The sequence below is a fragment of the Callorhinus ursinus genome, unplaced genomic scaffold, assembly GCF_003265705.2.
Source record: "Callorhinus ursinus isolate GAN/ISIS: 27379988/994484 unplaced genomic scaffold, GSC_fseal_2.0 scaffold13, whole genome shotgun sequence".
Lineage (NCBI taxonomy): Eukaryota > Metazoa > Chordata > Mammalia > Carnivora > Otariidae > Callorhinus > Callorhinus ursinus.
In genome coordinates this window covers 32,916,053-32,938,183 of record NW_027397075.1, presented here as the reverse complement: position 1 = coordinate 32,938,183, position 22,131 = coordinate 32,916,053, and the positions used below count along the sequence as shown (strand labels likewise).

Sequence of the window (22,131 nt, the reverse complement as noted above, 5' to 3'; positions counted from 1 at the left end):
CTATCAAAATTCCAATGACATCTTTCACAGAAACGGAACAAACAATTTTAAAATTTGTATAGAACCATAAAAGATCCCAAATACCCAAAGCAATCTTGAGAAAGAAGAACAAAGCTGGAGGCATCACACTCTCTGACTTCAACAACATTACAAAGCCAAAGTAATCAAAACAATATGATAGCAGCATAAAACAAAACAGACACAGACCAATGGGACAAAATAGAGAAGCCAGAAATAAATCCATGCATATATGGTCAATTAATTTACAACAAAGGAGCCAGGACATACTATAGGGAAAGGACAATTTCTTCAATAAATGGTGATGGAAAAACTGGACAGCCATATGCAAAAGAATGAAACTGGACCACTATCTTATACCAAACACAAAAATTAACTCAAAACGGATAAAAAACTTGAACATAAGACCTTAAACCATAAAACTCCTAGAAGAGGGGCGCCTGGCTGGCTCAGTCGTTAAGCGTCTGCCTTCAGCTCAGGTCATGATCCCAGAGTCCTGGGATCAAGCCCCACAACAGGCTCCCTGCTTGGCAGGAAGCCTTCCTCTCTCTCTCCCACTCCCCTTGCTTGTGTTCCTGCTCTCGCTGTCTCTCCCTATGTCAAATAAATAAATAAAATCTTAAAAAAAAAAAAAAAAACTAGAAGAAAACATAGGTGGTGAGCTCCTTGATGTGTCTTGGTGATGATTTTTTTTGGATTTGACATCTAAAATAAATACAACAAAAGCAAAAATAAACCAAATGGGACTACATCATACTAAAAAGCTTTTACACAGAGGTGCCTGGGTGGCTCAGTCCGTTAAGGATCTGACTCTTGATTTCAGCTCAGGTTTTGATCTCAGGATTGTGAGTTCAAGCCCCATGAGTTTAAACAAACAAACAAACAAACTAGCAACAACTTTTGCACAGCAAAGGAAAATCATCAACAAACTGAAAAGGCAACCTATTGAATGGTAGAAAATATTTGCAAATCATATGTTTGATAAAGAGTTAATATCCAAAATATATAAAGCACTCCTATAACTCCACAGCAAAAAAAAAAACCAAACAATCTGATTATAAACTGGGCAGAGGACCTGAACAGACATTTTTCCAAAGAAGACATATAGACAAACAACAGGTACATGAAAAGGTGCCCAGCACTACTACTAATCATCAGGGAAATGCAAATCAAAACCAAAATGAGGTATCACTTCACATCTGTTAAGAGTGGTTATTATCAAAAAGATAAGAAATAAATAAGTGTTGGCCAGGATGTGGAGAAGAGGAAACCCTTGTGCAATTGTGGAAATGTAAATTTGCATTATGCAAATGACAGTTCTTCAAAAAAATTAAAAACAAAACTACCATACAATCTAGTAATTTCACTTCTGGGTATTTATCTGAATAAAACAAAAACACTACTTTGAAAAGATAATATGCACCCCTATGTTCATTACAGCATTATATACAATAGCCAGCAATGGAAACCTAAATGGCCCCTGATGGATGAATGGCTAAAGAAAATGTGGTATACATGCACAATGGAATATTATTCAGCCACAAAAAAGAATTAAATCTTGCCATTGGGCACCATATGGATGGAACTTGATGGCATTATGCTAAGTGAAATAGGTCAGACAGAAAAAGATAAATACCAGATGATCTCACATATATGTAGAATCTAAAAAAAACAAAAATACCAAATTCAGGGATACAGAGAACAGACTGCCTGAGGCAGGGGGTAAGGTGGGTAAAATGGGTGAAGGGGGTCAAAAGGTACAAATTTCATTATAAAATGATGACATTATTCATTATAAAATAAATAAGTCATGGGGATATACTATACAGCATGATGACTATAGTTAATAATACCATACTGCCACTAGGAGAGTTCTTACCACAAGAAAAAAATATTTTGTGACTATGGATGGTGACAGGAGTTAAGTGGACGTATTGTGGTGATCATTTCTCAATTTTGCAACTGAAACTAATATAATGTTATCAACTATACCTTAATAAACATGGTGTCTTGTGAGTACTGTTTTATACAGCTAAGAAAAAGTTACTCTCCTTAGATAATGCAAAGACAAAAAACAAAACCCAAAATAAGACCTAAAAACAAAAAACAAAATCAAATAATTCATTATTACTTAAAATAAAAATTCACGTCTATCTGCTCATGTTCACACAAATCATTCTGGTTGCACATGTTCATTCCAGAAATATTTCACTCAGATCCTATTTTGAACTTACTTTCTAACATTTTAAGTTTCTGTGCCTTTAAGATACCATGTTTCTGGTTTCACCATTGTTAATTGCCTCCATCCTCTGAGGAGCTTCATAAATTATATTGGAAAAAATCCTTCCCTGTACATCTCACAATTTTGGATTGCTTCCTGGGTTTTCCATTCTCAGTGATTGTCCGATGTTATCAAATTTCCCTTGAAGACATTTAACTTTCTACCTTACCTGTACCTCCTAATTCTCTCATCTCATTCTTAGAAATGAATGTTTTATTTTAACAGATTCCTAAAGTACTGTTCTAGTTACAGTACCTTTCTCTGACAGCTCTGGAACAATCAGAGGGCTGGAGCCTACCTTTCAAACATACCACCCAAAAAATTCAATCAAAGCCACCATGACTACTGAAATGTATTTTCAAAGTCTACAGACAAATGTGGCTCATGCTTAGTCATTTGGCCCAGCCAAATAAAATAATCAGTCTGGAAGGCTTTACAAGTTTGCATTTCAGGATGAAGACTCAGAGGTTTATTTTGCTTTAGTATCTTTGGAAAATGATTTTTTTTTAAATATATAATTCATTTGAAAGACAATATATTTTTTTCTGTTCGGTTATTTACTTTCAGCACTGAATTGCACTTTTCGACATTTAGAATTCACTTTAAAATAAGTTAAGATCAAAAACAACAGTGTTACACCAAAAAAGTGTTCGAGTGGGTATGATGCTTAAATGAAGTCTGTGTCAAAGTACATTTTAAGTAATGAGCTTAATAACCCAATGGCATCTCAATCTTCTAATCTCCTAATCCAAAATCTATGGAGTCATGTTGACTCATTTCCTCTCATACTCATGTGTAATGTATCACGAAATCCTTTTGGTTCTCTTTCAAAATATACTCAGGTTCCAGCTACCTCTGTCTCCACTCCATCTCTATCTCATTGTTATCACCCTGGTAAACTCTATCATTATTTCTCAACAGGATTACTGCAAAACCCCCTGTCTGACCTCCCTACTTCCACCCTTACTTTCTTGCAGTCTGTTTTCAACACAGTAAGCCCTGTGATCCTCTAAAACCTCAGACAGATCATATCACTCTTCCACTTAAAACCCTGCAAGAGCTACCCACTTCACTCAAAGTAAAGTCTGAATCCTTACAAAGACCTACATTTTCTGGCTCCTTGTGGGCTCTCTTCTATTACTCTCATTTTCATTCACTTCACTCCAGCTACATTGACCTTCTTGCTGTTCTTCAAACCCACCAGGCATGAGCCAGCCTCAGGGCCTTTGAACTAGCTGTTGTCTCGGCTGGAACGCTCTTCCCCTAGACATCTCCATGACTAACCCCTCTCCTTCACCTTTTTAATGAGGTCTACTTACTCTGACTACCTATTAACAACTGTAACTTTCCCTCTCCTCACCAATCCAGTCTTGCTTATTTCACCCTACTTTTCCTTTTTTCCTAGCTATTTATCACTTTCCAGCATATTAAATATATTATTTATTATTTTAGTCATTTATTATCTGTTTCCTTCTGCAAGAACATAAGGTCCATAAGACATGGGATCTTTGTCTCTTTGTTCAGAAGGGAAATTTATATTTATGTCATAGTTAGGTAAGAAGATTCCCTTATATATTCCAGAGGTACAAGAATTAACATCAATAAATTGGTTCCAAATCTTTAAAAAATGTGCTCTCTCATCTTGATACCATAATTTTCTTGATAGAAATTTCCACATCAAATTATTATATGAAACTTGTTTAGTTTTATGAGACATAGGCTAAGGAACAATATATCCATGGCCATTTTGCAGATGTGGGTAGGAACGGGCAGATCAAGACTCAAAGCTTTCCTAGTCCCTTGGAGAAAAGAAAGCACTGCCTAAGCAGGCTTTTCTTGCTTTGTCGTAAATAATCCTAAAACAGATGGCCAAAAGCTAAATACTAAGTCTGCTGTCATGGAAACCACTATCACAGCAGTCCATTCTAAAGCCCTACCTATAAGATAAATGTTTGTCTTCCTATTGTTTCAATCTGAACCTACTAACTTTCACTCCAAGTCCTACTAGAAGGTATTATACACATACCAGCCTCACAAAAACGTCTGGGAGAGACTAGTTCATACACAGTATCACCTTAAACGTAGTCAAAATCCAGCAACGTATAGAGAAAGGGTTTTATATAATCGGCCACGTTCTTTCTGCATTCAAGTTCTGTTTTTATTATATACAAATCCATGTACCTTACCTTAATATTGCAAGCCTGCTCCATCAGTCTTCTGGCATTTTCCTCCGCCCTGTATCTCTTTGGAAGCTGAACTCTGAAAAACTTTAAAGCACCTTCAAAATCAGCCTGCAGAAGATCTTCCTTTGAGGTCTGCAAAATAATCCCAAGAATCATCATTACATTTTAGCATGCCTTCAGGACAAATACATTGAAAAAAGAATTTCTATTTTCCCGAATGCATCTTTGTAGCTAAGACCTAGCTTAGTTCCACAAGGTTTTAGGAATAGATTTCTAACCTCTTTACTATAGGCTGAAATAAGTCACCACAAATCCTAGGTGCAGTATAAGAATTAATTAATAGGCTAACATATTTAATTTACATAACCTGAAGATTAGAATGGTGGATCCCAGCAAAGCTAACCAAGTTACAGCTCTGGAGGGGAAAAAAAAAAAATGCCAGAAAAGCAAAAAATTTTAACTCTGGGTCTAATCTATGATTTTAGCTTGCTGGGTGTTCTAAGGATATTATTAGAAACTTGGCTGAAGACATAGACAATGTAATCAAAACACATTAAAATTATATAATGAACACCTAATGGGAGAAGGCCTTTCAACTAATGACAACAGCAGTTCAAGAAAATAAGAAATTGATCCCCCACCTTAAAGAATGCTATGAAAAAGTAAATGAAGCGAATCACTTAACTAGCGAACTTCTTATGAAAACTGCTTGCAAAATTTACTTCTTCAAGAAATAACCACTTAAAAATAAATATATGCATGCATAGAAAAAAGACGGAAAGGAAATAAAAAGTTTCTCTGGATAGTGGGGTCACAGGGGTTTTTACCCTTATATTTTGCTGTATTTTCTGCAGTAAAGATTTTGTAATAAGAAAGACAATAAGGGGCGCCTGGCTGGCTCAGTGCGTAGAGCCTGTGACTCTTGATCTTCTTGGGGTTGTATGTCCAAGCCCCACATTGGGTGGGGAGCCGATTTAAAAAAAAAAGAAAGAAAGAAAGAAAAAGAAAGGCCAGAAGTATTTTAATAAACAACTATAAGCAATCTTCGGCAAACACCCTGATACAAATTACAGATTAAGCAGACAGGGCACACAGAAGTAAGCCAAAGAGAAATGAGATGTTTTAAGAGTCAGAAATTGTCAGAAACTTCAGTAATAAAATGAAAAAAACAAAACAAACCAGGATGGCTAGAAATAATAAACTATGTGCTGGTTCAAAATATTACTTTATTTAGATTCAAATGTAGAGCTGATTAACCTTAAAGGCTGTCCTGAAAGAAAAGTCAGAGAAATTCCTGCTCTTCACAGGGCCTGAGTCATCTTCAGCACCCTGGTCCCCAAGCCATTAGACATGTCATCTCCTAGGTGAGCCACTGCAGTAACCCACTAACTGGTCTCCCCGTTTCCATTTTCTTCCCCACAATCCACTCTCCTTATCATAGCCAGATGATACCCTTTCACATCATGTGGTTCTTCTGCGTAAAGCCCTCCAGAGCTTCCTACTGTGCTCAGAATGAAATCCAAAATTGTTACCATAGCCCACAAGACCCTTCATGATCTGGAGCCCCTGCCTTCCCCTCCAACGTCGTCTTGAACCACATCTCCCTCCTGTTCTCAAGTTCCAGGCACACTGGCCTTGTTCCTGTTTCTTGTACACACCAAGTTCATTCCTAACTGAAGGCAACTGCCCTTGCTGTTCCTTCTGCCTGGACAGTCTTCTCCCAGATTTTCATAAAGATAGCAACTTTTTGTGATTTAGATTTTTAGCTCAAATGTAAAATCTGAGCGAGGCCTTTCCTGAGCACTTAAATTCTCCCCCACCCCCAGCCCATCAACTAATTTTCCACCAACGCATTTTCCCATTTTACATCTGTTTCCTCCTAAGGAAAGGGGCCTTGTCTGTCTTGTTCATTGCTGTATCCACAGTGACAAGAATAATAACCAGAATATAGGAGGTACTCAATTAAAATTTACTGAATGAATGAATTCTACTTTCATCTCCCTTACCTTTTAAACATACAGCAGGCATTTCCACAGGGGTACCAGGTTGCCTCAGCTTTAAATCAGAAAGTAGAGCTAGGCTAACAGTAGCAGTGGAAAAACAAGCCTCGGTACATCTCAGATTGACTTCCTCCCTCCTGGACACTTGGACACGATGGCAATGATAAGTGGTAGAATGTTTAGCGCGACAGAGTGCTATCAACTCACCTTAACTTAGTGGGAAAAGACTGTTATGGAAACGTCAGCCTAAAAGAGGGCTTCTCTGACCAAAGTATCAACTGCTGAATTGCTGGGAAAGCATCCAGCTGCCAGATATACCGGAGACACCACATCCCCAGTCTTCCTTTCTCACCGTGATACTGGCTTTGATGATCAGCTCTCTGGTGACTGTCGGGAAAACTCAAGACACACTGCTTCTGGAGTTTGTGGGGAAGCAGGATGACCAGCTATCCTCCCCACCCCAAAGCCTTTGAGGCCACTGCTTCTATTTTCTGGGCAACCAAGCTTTAGTTACCTGGTAACAGATGGCCCCAAAATGGTGGTGCAGTTTCTTGCCTGAAGGCAGTAGCATGATTACCTAATACAGCCCACGGCCTAATTTCAAGTCCAGCCTCTGAGTTCGTGCAAAAGCAGAAAGGTGAGGATTAAAGATGAGCAATCATACAGCCTGTGACACGTGACCTCTGGTCAGGCAGGGGTGGCCAGGTCAAAGAGATGCTGTCTGAAGGAGGCTACCCACTCAGGGGAGGTGCAGCAAGAAGCTCCCCACCTGGGTGGGGCTAAAGCCCAGCTGGGGCTGAGTCTCTGGAAACCAGAATTCAAAGTGCCCTGTGACTGTCCTTTCCAAGACACTGCTTGCGTTAATGATGCTCTAGATCCCATGGCCCACTCAGCTAAGCCCTGTCAGAGAGGCGCTCTAACGATCACAAGGCAGAACGACTCAGGTAGACAGACATGTGGAAACTGCATGGTATTTGGTCCCCTAATCTCAGCTTCTAGAAAGTAGTTGGCAATTAAAGACACTCAAACAAGGCTGCAAAGGATGACATAAATTCATTCGGATCCCAACTCTGGCTAAATTGTGGTGCTGCCTACATCTTTACTGTTCTACTTCAAGAAGGGAGCATCTTCAACATCAAGTATTTGAGAAGGAAATAAGGTAAGTCCTATGAGTGCATTTGGTGAACCCCAAAACAAATATAAGGAATGACAGTTTGGAAAGTTGTCTCTGTGTTGCTCAAATATGCTCAGGTACTGATATTTTAGTAGCTAAAAACAGTACCCTGCTCTCACTGATATTTTTAATTCCATAAAGCAGGCAGTCTAAGTTGTAAGAACTTATATTCCTGTCATGGACTGAAATAAAGCTAATTTCATTGTGAATTTAAAAAAACCATATATATATACATATATATGTCAGAAGACAACCCTGGGGGGGGGCGGGGAACACGCCAATAAGCAAAAAGTATATTAACAAAAACCTTGCTTGACATTGCTCCAGAAGATAATCTGCAGTCCTACTTTGATTCTAAAGGGCTTTTTCCTCCAATTTTCTATCTTTAAGAGACTTCCATAATCATTAAGTATCACCTCCAAATACCTTTTTATGCCATAAGCAGATTATAAATTTATAGGGGTAACTCTCCATTTCCTGATAGCTGTATGTGAGAGGTTTTTCCCTCTACAATTGAGGAATAGATACCTCTTGGTCTGCAAAAATTTGCATACCTCACTAAGAATTTACCAGAAAGTTGTTTGGTTTTTTAAAATACTTTGTAAAATCATAATTTGTATACATATGTGTGTATATACATATTGGGATCCTACATTTTTTTATTGATGACATATTCACTTTCCCCAAAATGGAAAATATTTTTTAAAAGCCTAAGAGGTCTCACTACCCAGAGACAAACATAATTAACATTTTGTTACATTGCTTATAATCATTTTTTCCTATCCCTACACACATATTTAAGAAAGTTTGAATTATATTGTACATATCTTTTTTTTTTTTAAAGATTTTATTTATTTGACAGACAGACATAGCGAGAGAGGGAACACAAGCAGGGAGAGTGGGAGAGGGAGAAGCAGGCTTCCCGCCGAGCAGGGAGCCTGATGCCGGGCTCGATCCCAGGACCCTGGGACCATAACCTGAGCCGAAGGCAGATGCTTAACGATTGAGCCACCCGGGCGCCCCTGTACATATCATCTTGTTAAATATATATGCTTCACAACTGTCAAGCATTAATGTAACAGTATTAGTCCAAAATATAAGTAGCAGCGCTTTCTATGAAACTAAAACATGACTTCACACGGCTTATTAATAAACTGGCTACGGAGATGTAAACGTAATTAACGGTTATAATTAAGTTTACAATTGTATGTATGAATGCTACCTGTCTACCCCGACAATGAAGAGAAGCTTACCACATGATCTTGTGATAAGACCCAAGCCTTAAAAATGCACCCCTAATGGGGCACCTGGGTGGCTCAGTCGTTAAGCGTCTGCCTTCGGCTCAGGGCATGATCCCAGGGTCCTGGGATCGAGCCCCACATCGGGCTCTCTGCTCAGCGGGAAGCCCGCTTCTTCCTCTCCCATCCCCCTGCTTGTGTTCCCTCTCTCACTGTCTCTCTGTGTCAAATAAATAAATAAAATCTTTAAAAAAAAATGCACCCCTAAAAGGCAGACAAACATTTCAAGGACCAAACCAAGTATCCAAAAGAGGAGAGGCCAGCTTCTGGATATCGTTATCCATCTGTGCTCACTACAACAGAACTCCGTCAGGCTAGAAGAACTGATTTCAGCTGGAAAGGCTGTTCTTCAACTGGGAAATTCTTAGAGTTTTTCTATATTGCCTTCAGAATGATCATGAGGGAAAAGTATCATAATGAAAATGCAATTGCTTTCCTGAAATTATTTAAGTAATATTAGCCAGAAGGTAACACAGATTAGAGTTAGGGAAATCTAAATAAGCAAAGACATGTTTTCTTCCCTTGCAAAATACAGAACCCTTATCAGCTTTTAAATAAGAATAAATGACAACTTTTGAAAATCAGTGGTTTTATTAATACTCATCTTTTGCTCCCCAAACTTGCTGTCAAATCCTTTTAAGTGATGGTATGGAACATGTTTATCAATTATACCTCCAAAGGGAATATTACTTCTTTCTTCATTTGAATAGAATTATATAAAAAGATTACCTAGACAATTAAAAACATTTCAACCAGTCCTACTTCTGTTTCCTTTCAAGTAGGTAAAGAGAAATATCCAGAGGGAAAAGGTAAGTAGGATTTTTGTTTGTTTAAGTAGGATGTTAATTTAGGTATCCTTCCCACTTCCTCCAGTAAAATGAATTAAGCAAATTGCCAGGCACATGACAGACACCAACATAAATTTGTTCTATGAATTCATAAAAGCTCCACTTCAAGCATACCCAGTGTTAAAAAGCCACAATTAATAAAATGCAAATTAAAAAGTAGATGTAGAACTTATTTTAATATAAAAATTGACTTTTACATTTTGAAGGGCATCAGAAGTATGCACGGCAACTTTTATATTTGAGTCTTTAAGTTTTGAGAGTTGTAATCTCTCTTCAATGAGCAATCCTTGCAACAGTTAAAACAGAAGAATGGGAGACATATTTGCTCCTCTGGTTTTTCATTTCAGTAATCAATCCTCCTTTGGATTCACTGTGCACAGTGCCCACAGTATCAGTATTGAAACTATAGCCAACACTGATATTAATATAGAATGATCTGGTAATAACTTCCCACGCCATATAACAGCTAATAAAATCTAAAGGGATAAAAGGGAGATTTTGAACAGGAGTAGAATGAAAGTTTTTCCTTTTTCTTCAAATTTCACACACTTAACAGAGTATGGACTCTGGCTATGTGTCACCGATGATACCATTTTGAGTGTGTTTTTCCCACTGAAAAATTCAGTGCAAGAGTATCACATTTTAAAGTGATTTTTTTTTTTTTTTAAAGAGGCAGGGTGGGTGGAAAGGAACAGTTCTAACATTTGGGTGTTAGCTCTAGATGCTTCTATTCTGAACCTCTCACGACTCTTGGATGATCAATCTTTCTTCAAGGGCCTCCAATAAGCAGCAAATTCTAGATTTGATTATTTTAGGGAATTATTTTTTTTAAATCTAGGTATGGTTCTCTTTCTTACCTTCACTATTTTTACCACAAATGGCTTTTTCTTCCTTTATAGTGTCTAACAGGATTTCTATTCAGTAGAGACAGATTTTTGGAAGTCTGAAATCATTTGGAAGCACAGGCTTTAGGAGAGGGAAACATTACTTAGCTGGTATCTAGGATACCTGTATCTCTTGCTTTGGTATTTTAATTTCACCAAAGAAACGTGTGTTCGGTGAGTCAGCACATAGAACTTATGCCTTAGGGTAATATCTGAAATGAAGTACTTGTACCTGATTTGTTAAAGGGAAATTATTCTTTAGTAGGTGTATCTCTACACCTATATCCCGAAGGACTAGAAGCAAAATTTTCAAATGTAATTTAAAGAAAACTTAAAAAAATTTTTTCAAATGTGCTTGGTATTCTAGTAGTTTGATGGTCCCTCTGTGAATCAGGGGACAATGAGTAAGGCTCAAAGTCCAAATCTACAACACTGTCTTGGCAAATCTTGATTTATTTGATCGGTCCATCAAGAAAATTAACTTACATGAAAAAAGAAAAACTACTGGAATCTTTAAAGTAAAATGAAGTATTTACATGTGTTTAACCTACATGCATTCATGTTTAAAACTTATCTAAAAACCAAAACTTCAGTGCCTGCCCCTTTTGAGTGGTAATGGAAAGATTGCAATATTGCATGTGGCAGGATTCCTCTCAGGACCACCCTGTGCATATCAGCCATCGATCCCACATCATTAGCCAGTCCAATAACACAAGGCTGAACAACTGTACATCCTCCTGGTACACATGCTAAAAAAACTTTACGCAGTAACTCATTGGATAGCTTATCTTAATTCACAGCCATATTGCTAATTAAAGGGCATGTGATTTCCCAAACTGTAGAGTACCCTAGTTCTATCAATAATCTTTTAAGTACAATACTGTATAACAAAATCAGAGATTGTCAAATGACCCTATAGACAACTCAGTACATACTTTTCATATGTAATGCAAATGGCACCATTACCTAGACTCTGAATGTGAGAGCCCAAAACAACCTAAGAAACATACTACCTTGAATATCTAATTGGGCAACCAAGCCAACTTCATATGGTTGCGACATACACATGACTTCCAGAAGATCTGAAGCTTATGAACCCACCTCCTTGTGGATTTTATTGCTGATAATCTGTTTTAAACTAGAGGTAGTTTAAATTCAACCCTAATGCAAATTTAAGTATGAGAGACAGTCTTAGTTATCCATTTATGTTTTCCTTCAAAGCACTGAAAGTGTAAAGTGCCAAAGGAAGGCAGCACCAGGTTACTGGAAAGTTAGGAGTGGGAGCCCTGGAGCCACAGAGTTAAGTAGTCTTTAAGTATACGAAAGTATATGAGACCCAAAACGGACTTCTCAAAGAGATGTAGAGAATTTGTTGAAATATATTTAGCACTTAACAGTGTTAGAGCTCCTGAATAAAATGCTTATTTCACTTAAAAAAAAAAAAACCTCCTTTCTAATAGAACATAAACCTTCAGTTTTCTCTTTTATTAAGAAAAATGAGATTCAGGGAAACAGAATTCAAGTGAGCACTGATGACCTCACCTGGGCACTAAAACATATGTACTGAACCTTTTTATTTCTTAAATGACAAAGAAATTATATTTCTCAAAAATACCCCCTCCCCCATAATTATATGCTGGTCATTGCTTCTAACTTCATCTCACAATGATAAACAGACTTTCTTCAGGGTGAAAAACCCCTCATGTATACAGCTACCTAAAATGTTATGATTTAACAAGGGGGATGATACCTGCATGCAAATACATACATGAAGACTGAATTGATAATTGCAAAGATAATATAAACAGAGATGAACTAGACTGAAGAGAGATACATGAGAGAAAAGTGTTAAATTCAGTCAACATTGTACTTCTGAAAAGACTCAAATATGACAGAACCATAACGAAAGAACAGTCTGGAATGGTATTAAACTCCACTGTATAAAATAGACAAAGCTTAATTATTCTTGTTCAATTACCAAATAATGGTATAGGACTACTGTAGGCCAATTACATTATAGAACAGTTGCTAGGTATAGTTCTCAAACCACTAAAAAGAAACCCTGCACCAGCGATTGTGGGTATTTAATTTTAACCCTTGGTAGGAAGTGAGGAAGGGTGATTTTCCTCTTGTTCAGAAATCAAAAAACAAGCAAGCCAGACTTCCCAGATTCACAGCACAGACCCAACAGCTTTAAACTGCTTCATAGATACACAATTCGAGCATTCCAGAAGAGAAATTTTCCAATTTCCCACCCAGGGATTTTTAGGGGGTAAAATTCCCTATCCAGGAAAAAAAAAATCAAGTTGGCAATCAAATGGTGAGGTTAGAACGCAAACCACAGTAGCCTAGATAGGTAGCAATAACGTCTGTTGTGAAATTTAACCCTTCTGGAGACGTAAATAACGGAATGCCTACATCAAGCGCTTGGGTATTCTGCTTTATTGCTGAGTCTAGGCAGCCAGAAAAACGTTTTTTTTTTTCCCCCTGCCACAGAGATAATGCCACTAATGTGGCCCTTGGCTTTTAGAAAAGAGCCAGATCTCCTCTAGCCAATTAAGGAGTGGCCTGGAGCAGGCTCAGCCAGAGCCCCAGGGCAGCGGCCACTGAGCACTTCCTGCTTGGTAGTGTGGGGAAGAGGAGAAGAAAAAGGAGACTGCAAGCCTCTTTTAGGGATACAGGAATTCTCACAGAGGGTGGCAGATTCCTTACAAATGAAGTTCAATGAAAAACAGTCTCACCGCCAGAAGCCGAGGCACAAACAGACGATGCCCCATCCCCAGAAGTTCCAGCACCCGACATGCATACTCATTCACCAGCTTGCTCCTCTCGTCGTGCATGTCCTGGGACTTTTTGACAGGAGGTGTGAGCTTAGCAGCTGGGGCTGGGCAGGGCACCCCTTCTTCCATGAGCAGTAAGTAGGTATCCAGAATGAGAAAGCTGGATCTCTTATCCACAATTTTGAGAACTGCAGTGGGAGGGGAGCCAGGCTTAGGTCTCCCCAGGAGCACGCACAAGCCAGGCTGTGGTGGGAATTGTCAGCTAACGTCTCCACAGCAAGAACATTTTGGCTAAATTATCCACTGTGCAAGAGCCCCAAAGTAGACTGGAAAATGAAATCAAATTTTGATCTAAATAAAAAAACGGCAAAAGCAATCGAATGCAAGAAAATGGCCAAGAGTGATGCAGGAGAGTTCAGATACATGTGTTAAAATGTACCAGCAGCTCAGAAGGGTCTAGCATGTGAGTGTGTGTGTGCGCGCGCGTGTGCGTGCGTGCGTGTGTGTGCGCGCGTGTGCGTGCGTGCGTGTGTGTGTGTGTGTGCGCGTGTGAGCAGACAGAAGCAGCGGCAGCCGGGAAGCCAGGGCAGTTGTGAAGCTGCAAGGAGAAAAGGATGAGCTCATTGCAATCCTTGATTCGTGACAAGCGGCGCTGCGGCCGCCGACGCCTCTCGCTGGGAATCAGTAATGAAGGGGTAGGGGAGGAAGGGGAGGGAAGAGGAGGAGGTAGGTGAATGAGCATGCAGAGTGTCTCGGGGGAGAATGCTGTAATAAGAAGCCAATGGCGAGCCGTTGGACAGATGTGCTTCTCCCTCCCAGTCCACCTTCAATCAGTGTGAGTCTGACGGCTTATGCTGCTGAAGCCGAAAGCCAGAGACAGACAACTAGCTTCTCTTGACATGGAATGCTTGCAGAAGGACCAGACAGCTGGCCAGCTAAAAGGCTGACCTTTCTTTACTCTTGCTTTCTAATAAGGACAACAGATAAAAGTCTGATTTTATGCTGCGTATTTAAAGTGGGATGCTCCAATCCTGGTTCGATGACTGAAAGCTCTACAGAAGAGAGGTTTAGGGTGAAACGATACAAGATAAACAGAGAGCCAAGACCGAGCTTCCAAGAAACGACACACCCTCAAGTTGCAGTGTTTATGCAATAATAATGACTTTTGCAATGCTAGAATGTGAAGCATTTCAGCATTCTGGGAAGCCATAATTAAAAGTAAGATTTCTATAAACATGCAGTATGACAAAACATAAAAACCTACAACATCAATAATGAGCATACATCTAAGGAACCGTTAAAGTTGAGATTCTCAGAGCAGTAATAACTTTCTTAAGCCACAGACCCTGATAAACACTCATTTAATAGCTCAAAACATTATTTTGATGCTCTGTGCTCAAATTAATCCTTCCCTACTAATAATATAACTGAGGATTATCCATGCTTTAAAATTTTACAGTCTTAGTATGTGTCATATTAAGTTCCTTGATGTGAATAATCAGTTACAGCCAAATGAAGGCAAAAAGACAAGATCCCCTTTAGGAGCAGTTTCTAAACTTTAGCTAACAATTAACTAATCATATTCAGAATCTTGTTCTGGGTTCTGGGGTGAATACCAGATCAGTTTCTCCATGTAAGTTGTAGTATGATAGAGTAAGAGGACTAGAGAATCACAGCTGGTTCCTTCTGAGTCTTAAGTTTCCTTCTCTGACAAATAAGAGTTATAGATCTCTGTAAGTAACAAAATAGAAACATCAGCTTATCTCTCTGATCTTGGTTAAAGAAATAGATTAATTACAGGGGCGCCTGGGTGGCTCAGTCGTTTAGCATCTGCCTTCGGCTCAGGTCATGATCCCAGGGTCCTGGGATCAAGCCCCGCATTGGGCTCCCTGTTCCGCAGGAAGCCTGCTTCTCCCTCTCCCACTCCCCCTGCTTGTGTTCCCTCTCTCGCTGTGTCTCTCCCTGTCAAATAAATAAATAAAATCTTAAAAAAATAGATTAATTACAGAATTGGGGTTAAAGGGAAATATTGCCTGCTTTAACAGAATATTTAGTTCCTTTTTCCAAAACTCAATAAAACATTTTTTTGTTAAACATTTCGAGCATTAACAAAACCTTTTGTTTCTTTTTTTTTTTTTAAGATTTTATTTATTTGACAGAGAGAGACACCGTGAGAGAGGGAGAAGCAGGCTTCCCGTGCAGTAAGATGCCCGATGCAGGGCTCGATCCCAGGACCCTGGGATCATGACCTGAGCCGAAGGCAGATGCTTAACAACTGAGCCACCCAGGTGCCCTGAGTATTAACAAAATCTCAAATAAGATATTTATATATTGTTTGTCAAGCCCTTATTTCTTCCATAAATTATTTTTCTTTTTCCCCCCAAAATGATTTTTTTTTTAAGATTTTATTTATTTGTCAGAGAGAGAGAGAGAGCATAAGCAGGGGGAGCAGCAGGCAGAGGGAGAAGCAGGCTCCCCACTGAGCAGGGAGCCCAATGTGGGACTCGATCCCAGGACCCTGGGATCATGATCTGAGTTGAAGGCAGATGCTTAACCAACTGAGCCACCCAGGCGTCCTGATTTTTCTTTCTTTTTTATATATAGAGAGAAAGAGCGTGTGTGTGCTGGGGGCGGGGGCAGGGAGAGAGAGAATCTTAAGCAGGCCCCATGCCCAGCGCTGGCCCGCTGCAGGGCTCCATCTCAAGATCCTGAGATTAGGACCTGAGTCAAAATCAAGAGTTGGACACTCCACCAACTGAGCCACCTAAGTGCCCCTCCAAAAATAATTTCTTAAAAAACTAGAGATTTTAATGTAAAATGATCAAAACCATTAGAATATGACATCTATCTATACCTAGATATAGATATAGACATAGATACAGATATTCAGATCCCTAAGGTTCTGGAGGAAATGTCTGATGGGCTACCCAGGGTGGGGCTGGTTCAGCTGGAAGGGGGAGACTGTAAGGCTGAGGGCAGAGATTCTGGGCCTTTCATAGCCTACCCTTACACACACAAACACACACACACCCCTCAGGGAACAGCTCCATTTTTACCTTGTTTACATACTGGAGTTACAGGAGATTCTGTTTGAAAAGACTATGCTACTGCTGTGTAAGTGTGAAAAGCACTGTCATGGAAGCTTCTCGTTTAAGAACAAGGGGACAAAAAAAAAAGAACAAAGGGACATTTTTACTTGCAAAGGGAGAATTCAGTGACTCTTTTGCTTATAGGACTTTTTTTGGATTGATATATTTTTTAAAAGCTAGGGGAAATGTTTCCATGCAACTGACTTGGTTTAAAAGAACACTGGCAGAAGCATTTATTTTTTCTTATATAAACCAGAAACAAAGAATATCTTGCCCAAACGGATTCTGGTAAGAAGTCAAAATTAATCAAAAGACTTCAGAACTATGGTTTGGCTCTGAGGCTCACAAAAGAAGTTCTATTAAATGTAATAGCCAAAGTATGATATTTTAATGAGCAAACCGAGTTACACTTAAAACAATTACCAACAAGTGGTCCTGTATTTCAGTTTTCCTCATCTCTCCATCATCCTGCCCCTCAAAAATGCATTATCCTTGAGGAAGTGAAGGTAAGGTTCAGGCTGGGCTCTGAGTGGCCCCTCCTGGGAGAGCAGCAGTGGTTTTGTGGGGAGATGACATGGGTCCAGAGCATACCTTCCCCAACCAACCTGAGGAACTGGGGCCACACCAGAGCCCTGCAGAAGGCATGGGGTTTGGAGCAGTGAGCAGCCTGAGGAAGAACAGGAGGAAGGGGGAAGTTGGGGGAGGCCCCCGAACCAAGATGCTGAACCAGAGAAGGCAGAGCCAGCACTATGGGGGAAGGAGAAGATGTAGCTGCTGACACGCGGAAGTGGATCCAGGTCCTCGGGCTTCACAGGCCAGACCCACAGTTAAGAGTGAGGATGAAGATGGAAAGGGAACAACAGCACAGAGCCACTACAGCTCTGTTCCCATGGACCCAGAACATGCTGAGCTGGTGAAAAGGGCAAAGGCTGAAGGTCTAGAATTCCCAGTGGGAAGATACGGTACAGAAGGCCCTCTGGACCCAGAAGGCATCCCCTGCCTGGAAATGACCATACTGAGAGGGGTCTCACCTCCCTGCACTCCAGGCCAGAACCCGCAGAGGAATGAACACATCCCAGGTTGTAATGTTCATCCCCATCCTCTCGTCTTCCTTTCTACCACAAGGTGAACTGGACTTCTCAGAAACCTGCTGATTCAGTTCTGCATATATGGGGACATCAGCCCAATCCCAATCCGTCTCGGCAGGTATCACCCTATGGAGAATAAAGCACCCTCTAATAAGCAGCCCCCCATCCCCAGAATCATCCTTGTTTTCAACATTTCCATAATTTTTCAGGCTGTCCTTTGAGAATAAGCTGTTGATCAGTATCAGGTAAAATAACTCTTCTAGAACATCACTTGGTGAAATGGAAGAATGGATTCAGGCATTTTTGAAGCCATACAAGAGTGAGTCATCTCAGTGAGCATTTTCTCTTCTTCCTCCCCAACTCTCCAAGTAATTTATTTATTGCTGATGAGATTCAGTACAGTACACTTCGGAGAAATAAATTTTTGAGTTATAAAGTAGTTCAAAGATGAAACTAATGGTAGGAAAAAACTCTTCTAAATTAAGCAGTTAAAAATACATGATTTCTCAAATTTCCTTACACAAACTAGTATGAAGATTTTTTAAAAACAATCTGTAAGGAAGTTCAACAGCAAGCTGAAGCTAATATGGGAAATTTGGATGAATCATGCAATGAAGCAGAGTGAGAGAAAAGAAAAGAGGACGAGGCAATGGTCCCTAAGCCATGGTCTAAAAAATAGAAGGCCCTCTCTCTGGAGTGCCGGGATCAGGTGGATGGCGGGGCGGTCCTCATCAGAGCCTCGTGCTTGAGTGCTCTCCCTACGCCAATCCACAGTGTCAGGACTGCTGGACATGTGCAGGACATAAACGGACTCCCACTGTAAAATGAAAAGCATATTCGACTTAATTTTATGGAATTGTAATTAAGAACACTGAGTGCAAAAAAACATGCTAAGTAGTTACTTCAGGGGTTACAGTGAAAAAGGAAACATTTTCTAATCTGCAAGAGCTTAAACTCCGAGACGCATTCAAACAAAGATAAAGCAGGATGTGGACACCATAAAAGGAAGAACAACACTGTATAATGATCTAGTCACCTCTTTGGTATTCACAATGGATGCGGACAAAAGTAGGCTCCTACTAGTGGGACTGACCTGGACCTAAACCCAAGAGTAAGGAGAATTAAACATATCTCTAGGAGCAAAACAGGGCATTGCTTATTATACTATCGTTTAGTCATATTTACTTGTATGACATAGGTAAATTACTTAATATTCTTTGAGTCTCTGTAAAATGCTAATGTCACATATCTAGCCAAGTTGCTCTAGAAACTTAGTAAGTTAATGCATATAAAGTGCCTAGAAGAGGGTGAGTGCTAGTCTGTCCAGGAAGTCCTATAGAAGAGGAGAGCAAGTATAAAATGCATTGTGTTCACCTGGTTTAGGGTGAGAAAGACAAAAAGGACTCTGAACGTATTATTAAAAAGAGAATTAGCCAAATACCGATAAAAGACATTCCTGTGAGACCAATTGCCTCTTCAGTTCTAACCTTGAAGATTTAAACACTTAGCAATAAGTAGGAAAGGACCTATACTCTTCTCAACTTGGAAAGGTAAAAGGGCAAAAACTGAATTCTCTAGTTATTTCTTTTTTGTAAGATAGACAACTTTTTACTTTTTTTATTTTTTTAAAGATTTTATTTATTTATTTGAGAGAGAGTGAGAACACGAGACAGAACACGAGCAGGGGGGAGGGCAGAGGGAGAGGGAGAAGCAGGGTCCCCGCTGAGCAGGAAGCCTGACTTGGGGCTCCATCCCAGGACCCGGGATCATGACCTGAGCCCAAGGCAGATACTTAACCCACTGAGCCACTCAGATGCCCCTGGATAGATGACTTCCTAAAAGATGAACTCTCAATAATTTGGCAAGTTCCTAAGATCCAACAAACAGGTCAAATAAAGATGACACAGTAAGTAGTATTGGTATCTTGGCATACATGTAAAATCCTGCACAGCACACACTCTGCCATTCAAGTTCAAGCTCTGCTACATGCTTCCGGAGGTAGAAAGATACACCAGATGCTGCTTCTAACTTTATGTATTATTCACGCTACTTGAAGAAAAGGCTAAAATGAAATGTAATGAGACTGAGCATATAGGCTGTATCACAGGGAAATGAGTCTCATTATTTTGTAGCTGGAATTCATACCCTGAAGAATTGGAGTACAAAATAAAATACATAATTAACTGACATCGTGGTGGGTAGTTCAGGTAACAAGTTTATAGGAATTCAAAGGGGAAAAAAGATTCCTGTAAAATATTATAGACTTACCTAGTGTTTAAGAATGGTCTGACCTCTCATAAGACTTAAGGCATAACCACGTTAAAGGTATTGGTTTTTTTTTAATAGAAGAAAGAACTTTCTCCCACCAACAATAATTTAATAACATGCTGAATAGTCACTGTAGCAATTCTTGCGGTCAAATTCTAGCTTAATGCCTTTATTAGTGCAAGAACTTTTACAGTCTCTTTAAGAGTTGATCATTTTGCCTCAACTTCCTTATCTTTATTGACAATTATCTCAAAAGGCTGCTTATTTTATTATTGGACATTTATCTGTTTAGAAAGTACTACTTGCAGTAAGCCAGAAATGCGAAACTTCTAGTCACTGGGTTGGGGAATATATTTTATAACAATATAATGATACATTTTATAACAACAATATATAGAATTAAGTTTACTTTCTTTATGTAACATTAATTAAAATATTTGAAGGCAGTCCTAATTTCCTTTTCTCCGAGTTCACCATCCCTGCTAACTGGACCTCCTATAACCTGGTTTCTGGACCATTCTAAAGTGTTCACAATCCTACCTCCTGGGCAGAACACACTTTTTTGGCCAATGTCCCTCAGTAAAGGACTACCCACACCAAGAAGGATATTCTGGACATGACAGCATGTCCAGATAGCATGTCCAAAATAATGTGGTGTTGTTAGACCCTAGAAAGCATCAGAGTCTAACATGTTTATCCTACTGATGATAAGACTGAGGTAACGGATAAGTGACCGGTTTAGGATCATAAAACTTGCTCTAGGCAGAGCCAGGAAGCCAAGATCCCAGAGTCCAGTTGCTTAGCAGGGAACCTTGCATTTCCTGCAGTGTTGTTGTCTTTCAATTAATGTAGCCGATTACAAAAACAAACAAACAAACAAACAACTATCTTATTAGGAAAACTGTGCTTCACCATTTTATTTCATATGGAATTGACCCAGAGCCTTTGCCTGCTCTCTGCTATGAAAGAATCTAAGATTCATAGATTTGAGTTGAGAGGGGCATCCAAAAGCCTGCCTTGAGAATAATCACTTCTGAACACACATGATAATAAAGGACATCTGCCTTCTCAGTTCTTAAGTGAGGAGCACTCTCTTCTTCAATCACACAGTTAAAGAGGCTACATCCCTGGCAGCTCAGCCACAGTGTCCACTTAAGAGCAGCTTTCTTAAAGCCATGTTAGTGATGCAGGCTTGAAAACGGAATGCTGTCTCAGTTCATTCATTCCATTCCCTGGGCAGATTGTTTAAGGCTCACATTTATTTTCAAGGTAAGCAGAAGCATAAACAAATGTTAGCAGGGGCCTGTTTTTTATGTTAAATTAATCAGATTAAAATAATGATCTATAGAATCCAGACTGTTTCTTGATTCTCTCATGCTGGATCAGCATTTTACTTTTTATTTTTACATGTGTGTATGAGTGTACGGGTGTACTGTTTGTCATGGCTATTAAAAATAAGGTGCTTTATTCATCTTGGTAAGTTGTGAATTGCCTCTACCTTCTTCCCATGGTCCACCTCCAGTTCTCTATTCAATTTGCGAACTCTGGCATCTTCATGTTACAAAGCATGCTAAGTGTAGTTTAATAGCTGTCACTGTGAAAAATAATATTTTCAGTGGAGTAGTTATATGGTTGAGCCCATGTATTAGCAAGTGAATTTGTTTCCATAAAACGAATATGTCAGATGGGGACAGTCAGGGCTTTTTTGCATAGACAAATCCATGTTCTGGAATAACGATGGTAATAGGTAGTCTGGCTGTACTATTTCCTTGCCCCTGCCTCCGGCCTCACAGCTTCAGATGGATTCAGTAGAATTTCAGAGGTAGCAAAATGGTGAGAATGGAGGTGATTTTTCCTCTACTTTCACTGGAGGTGATCTGCTCCCTCTTCACCTCCCATGGGAGTTCAGTTCCTGCAGATACTCAGTATTGCCACAGGCTGACTTCTGTGACCATAGTAGACCAGCTACACAGGGGTCTTCCCTGCGTGGTGGGCTCCTTTACCTATCTCATACCCCTATTTGTTCCATGCAGGGCCTAGCAAAGTGACATATACATCACAAAGTCTGGTAGATATGTGAGTAACTAAGAGTATGAATGATAATAGTTATTATTTATTCAGTATCGATAAAGGCTATGAAATATGCAAGCCCTTAGAGTCTGCATTACTGCATTTAATCCTAACAACCAATTATGACCTTTTCACATTGGAGGCACCTGA

At 39.6% G+C, this 22,131-nt stretch overlaps 1 protein-coding gene and 1 pseudogene across 6 annotated transcripts in view; one reads left to right on the top strand and one right to left on the bottom strand.

Annotated features, from left to right (window-relative positions):
• RABGAP1L (RAB GTPase activating protein 1 like) overlaps nucleotides 1-22,131 on the bottom strand; it is a 762,700-nt gene that overhangs the window by 139,236 nt on the left and 601,333 nt on the right. For 5 of the 6 annotated variants that reach the window (XM_025877662.2, XM_073900045.1, XM_073900044.1 and 2 more), the window contains one exon: nucleotides 4,486-4,614. In XM_025877662.2, the coding sequence (XP_025733447.1) occupies nucleotides 4,486-4,614 (129 nt within the window). Of the gene's footprint in view, nucleotides 1-4,485; nucleotides 4,615-13,427; nucleotides 14,096-22,131 lie in introns of those variants that run through there. The other variant, XM_025877666.2, reaches the window with a different exon arrangement.
• On the top strand, nucleotides 14,081-17,565 carry LOC141374036 (male-enhanced antigen 1 pseudogene; annotated as a pseudogene).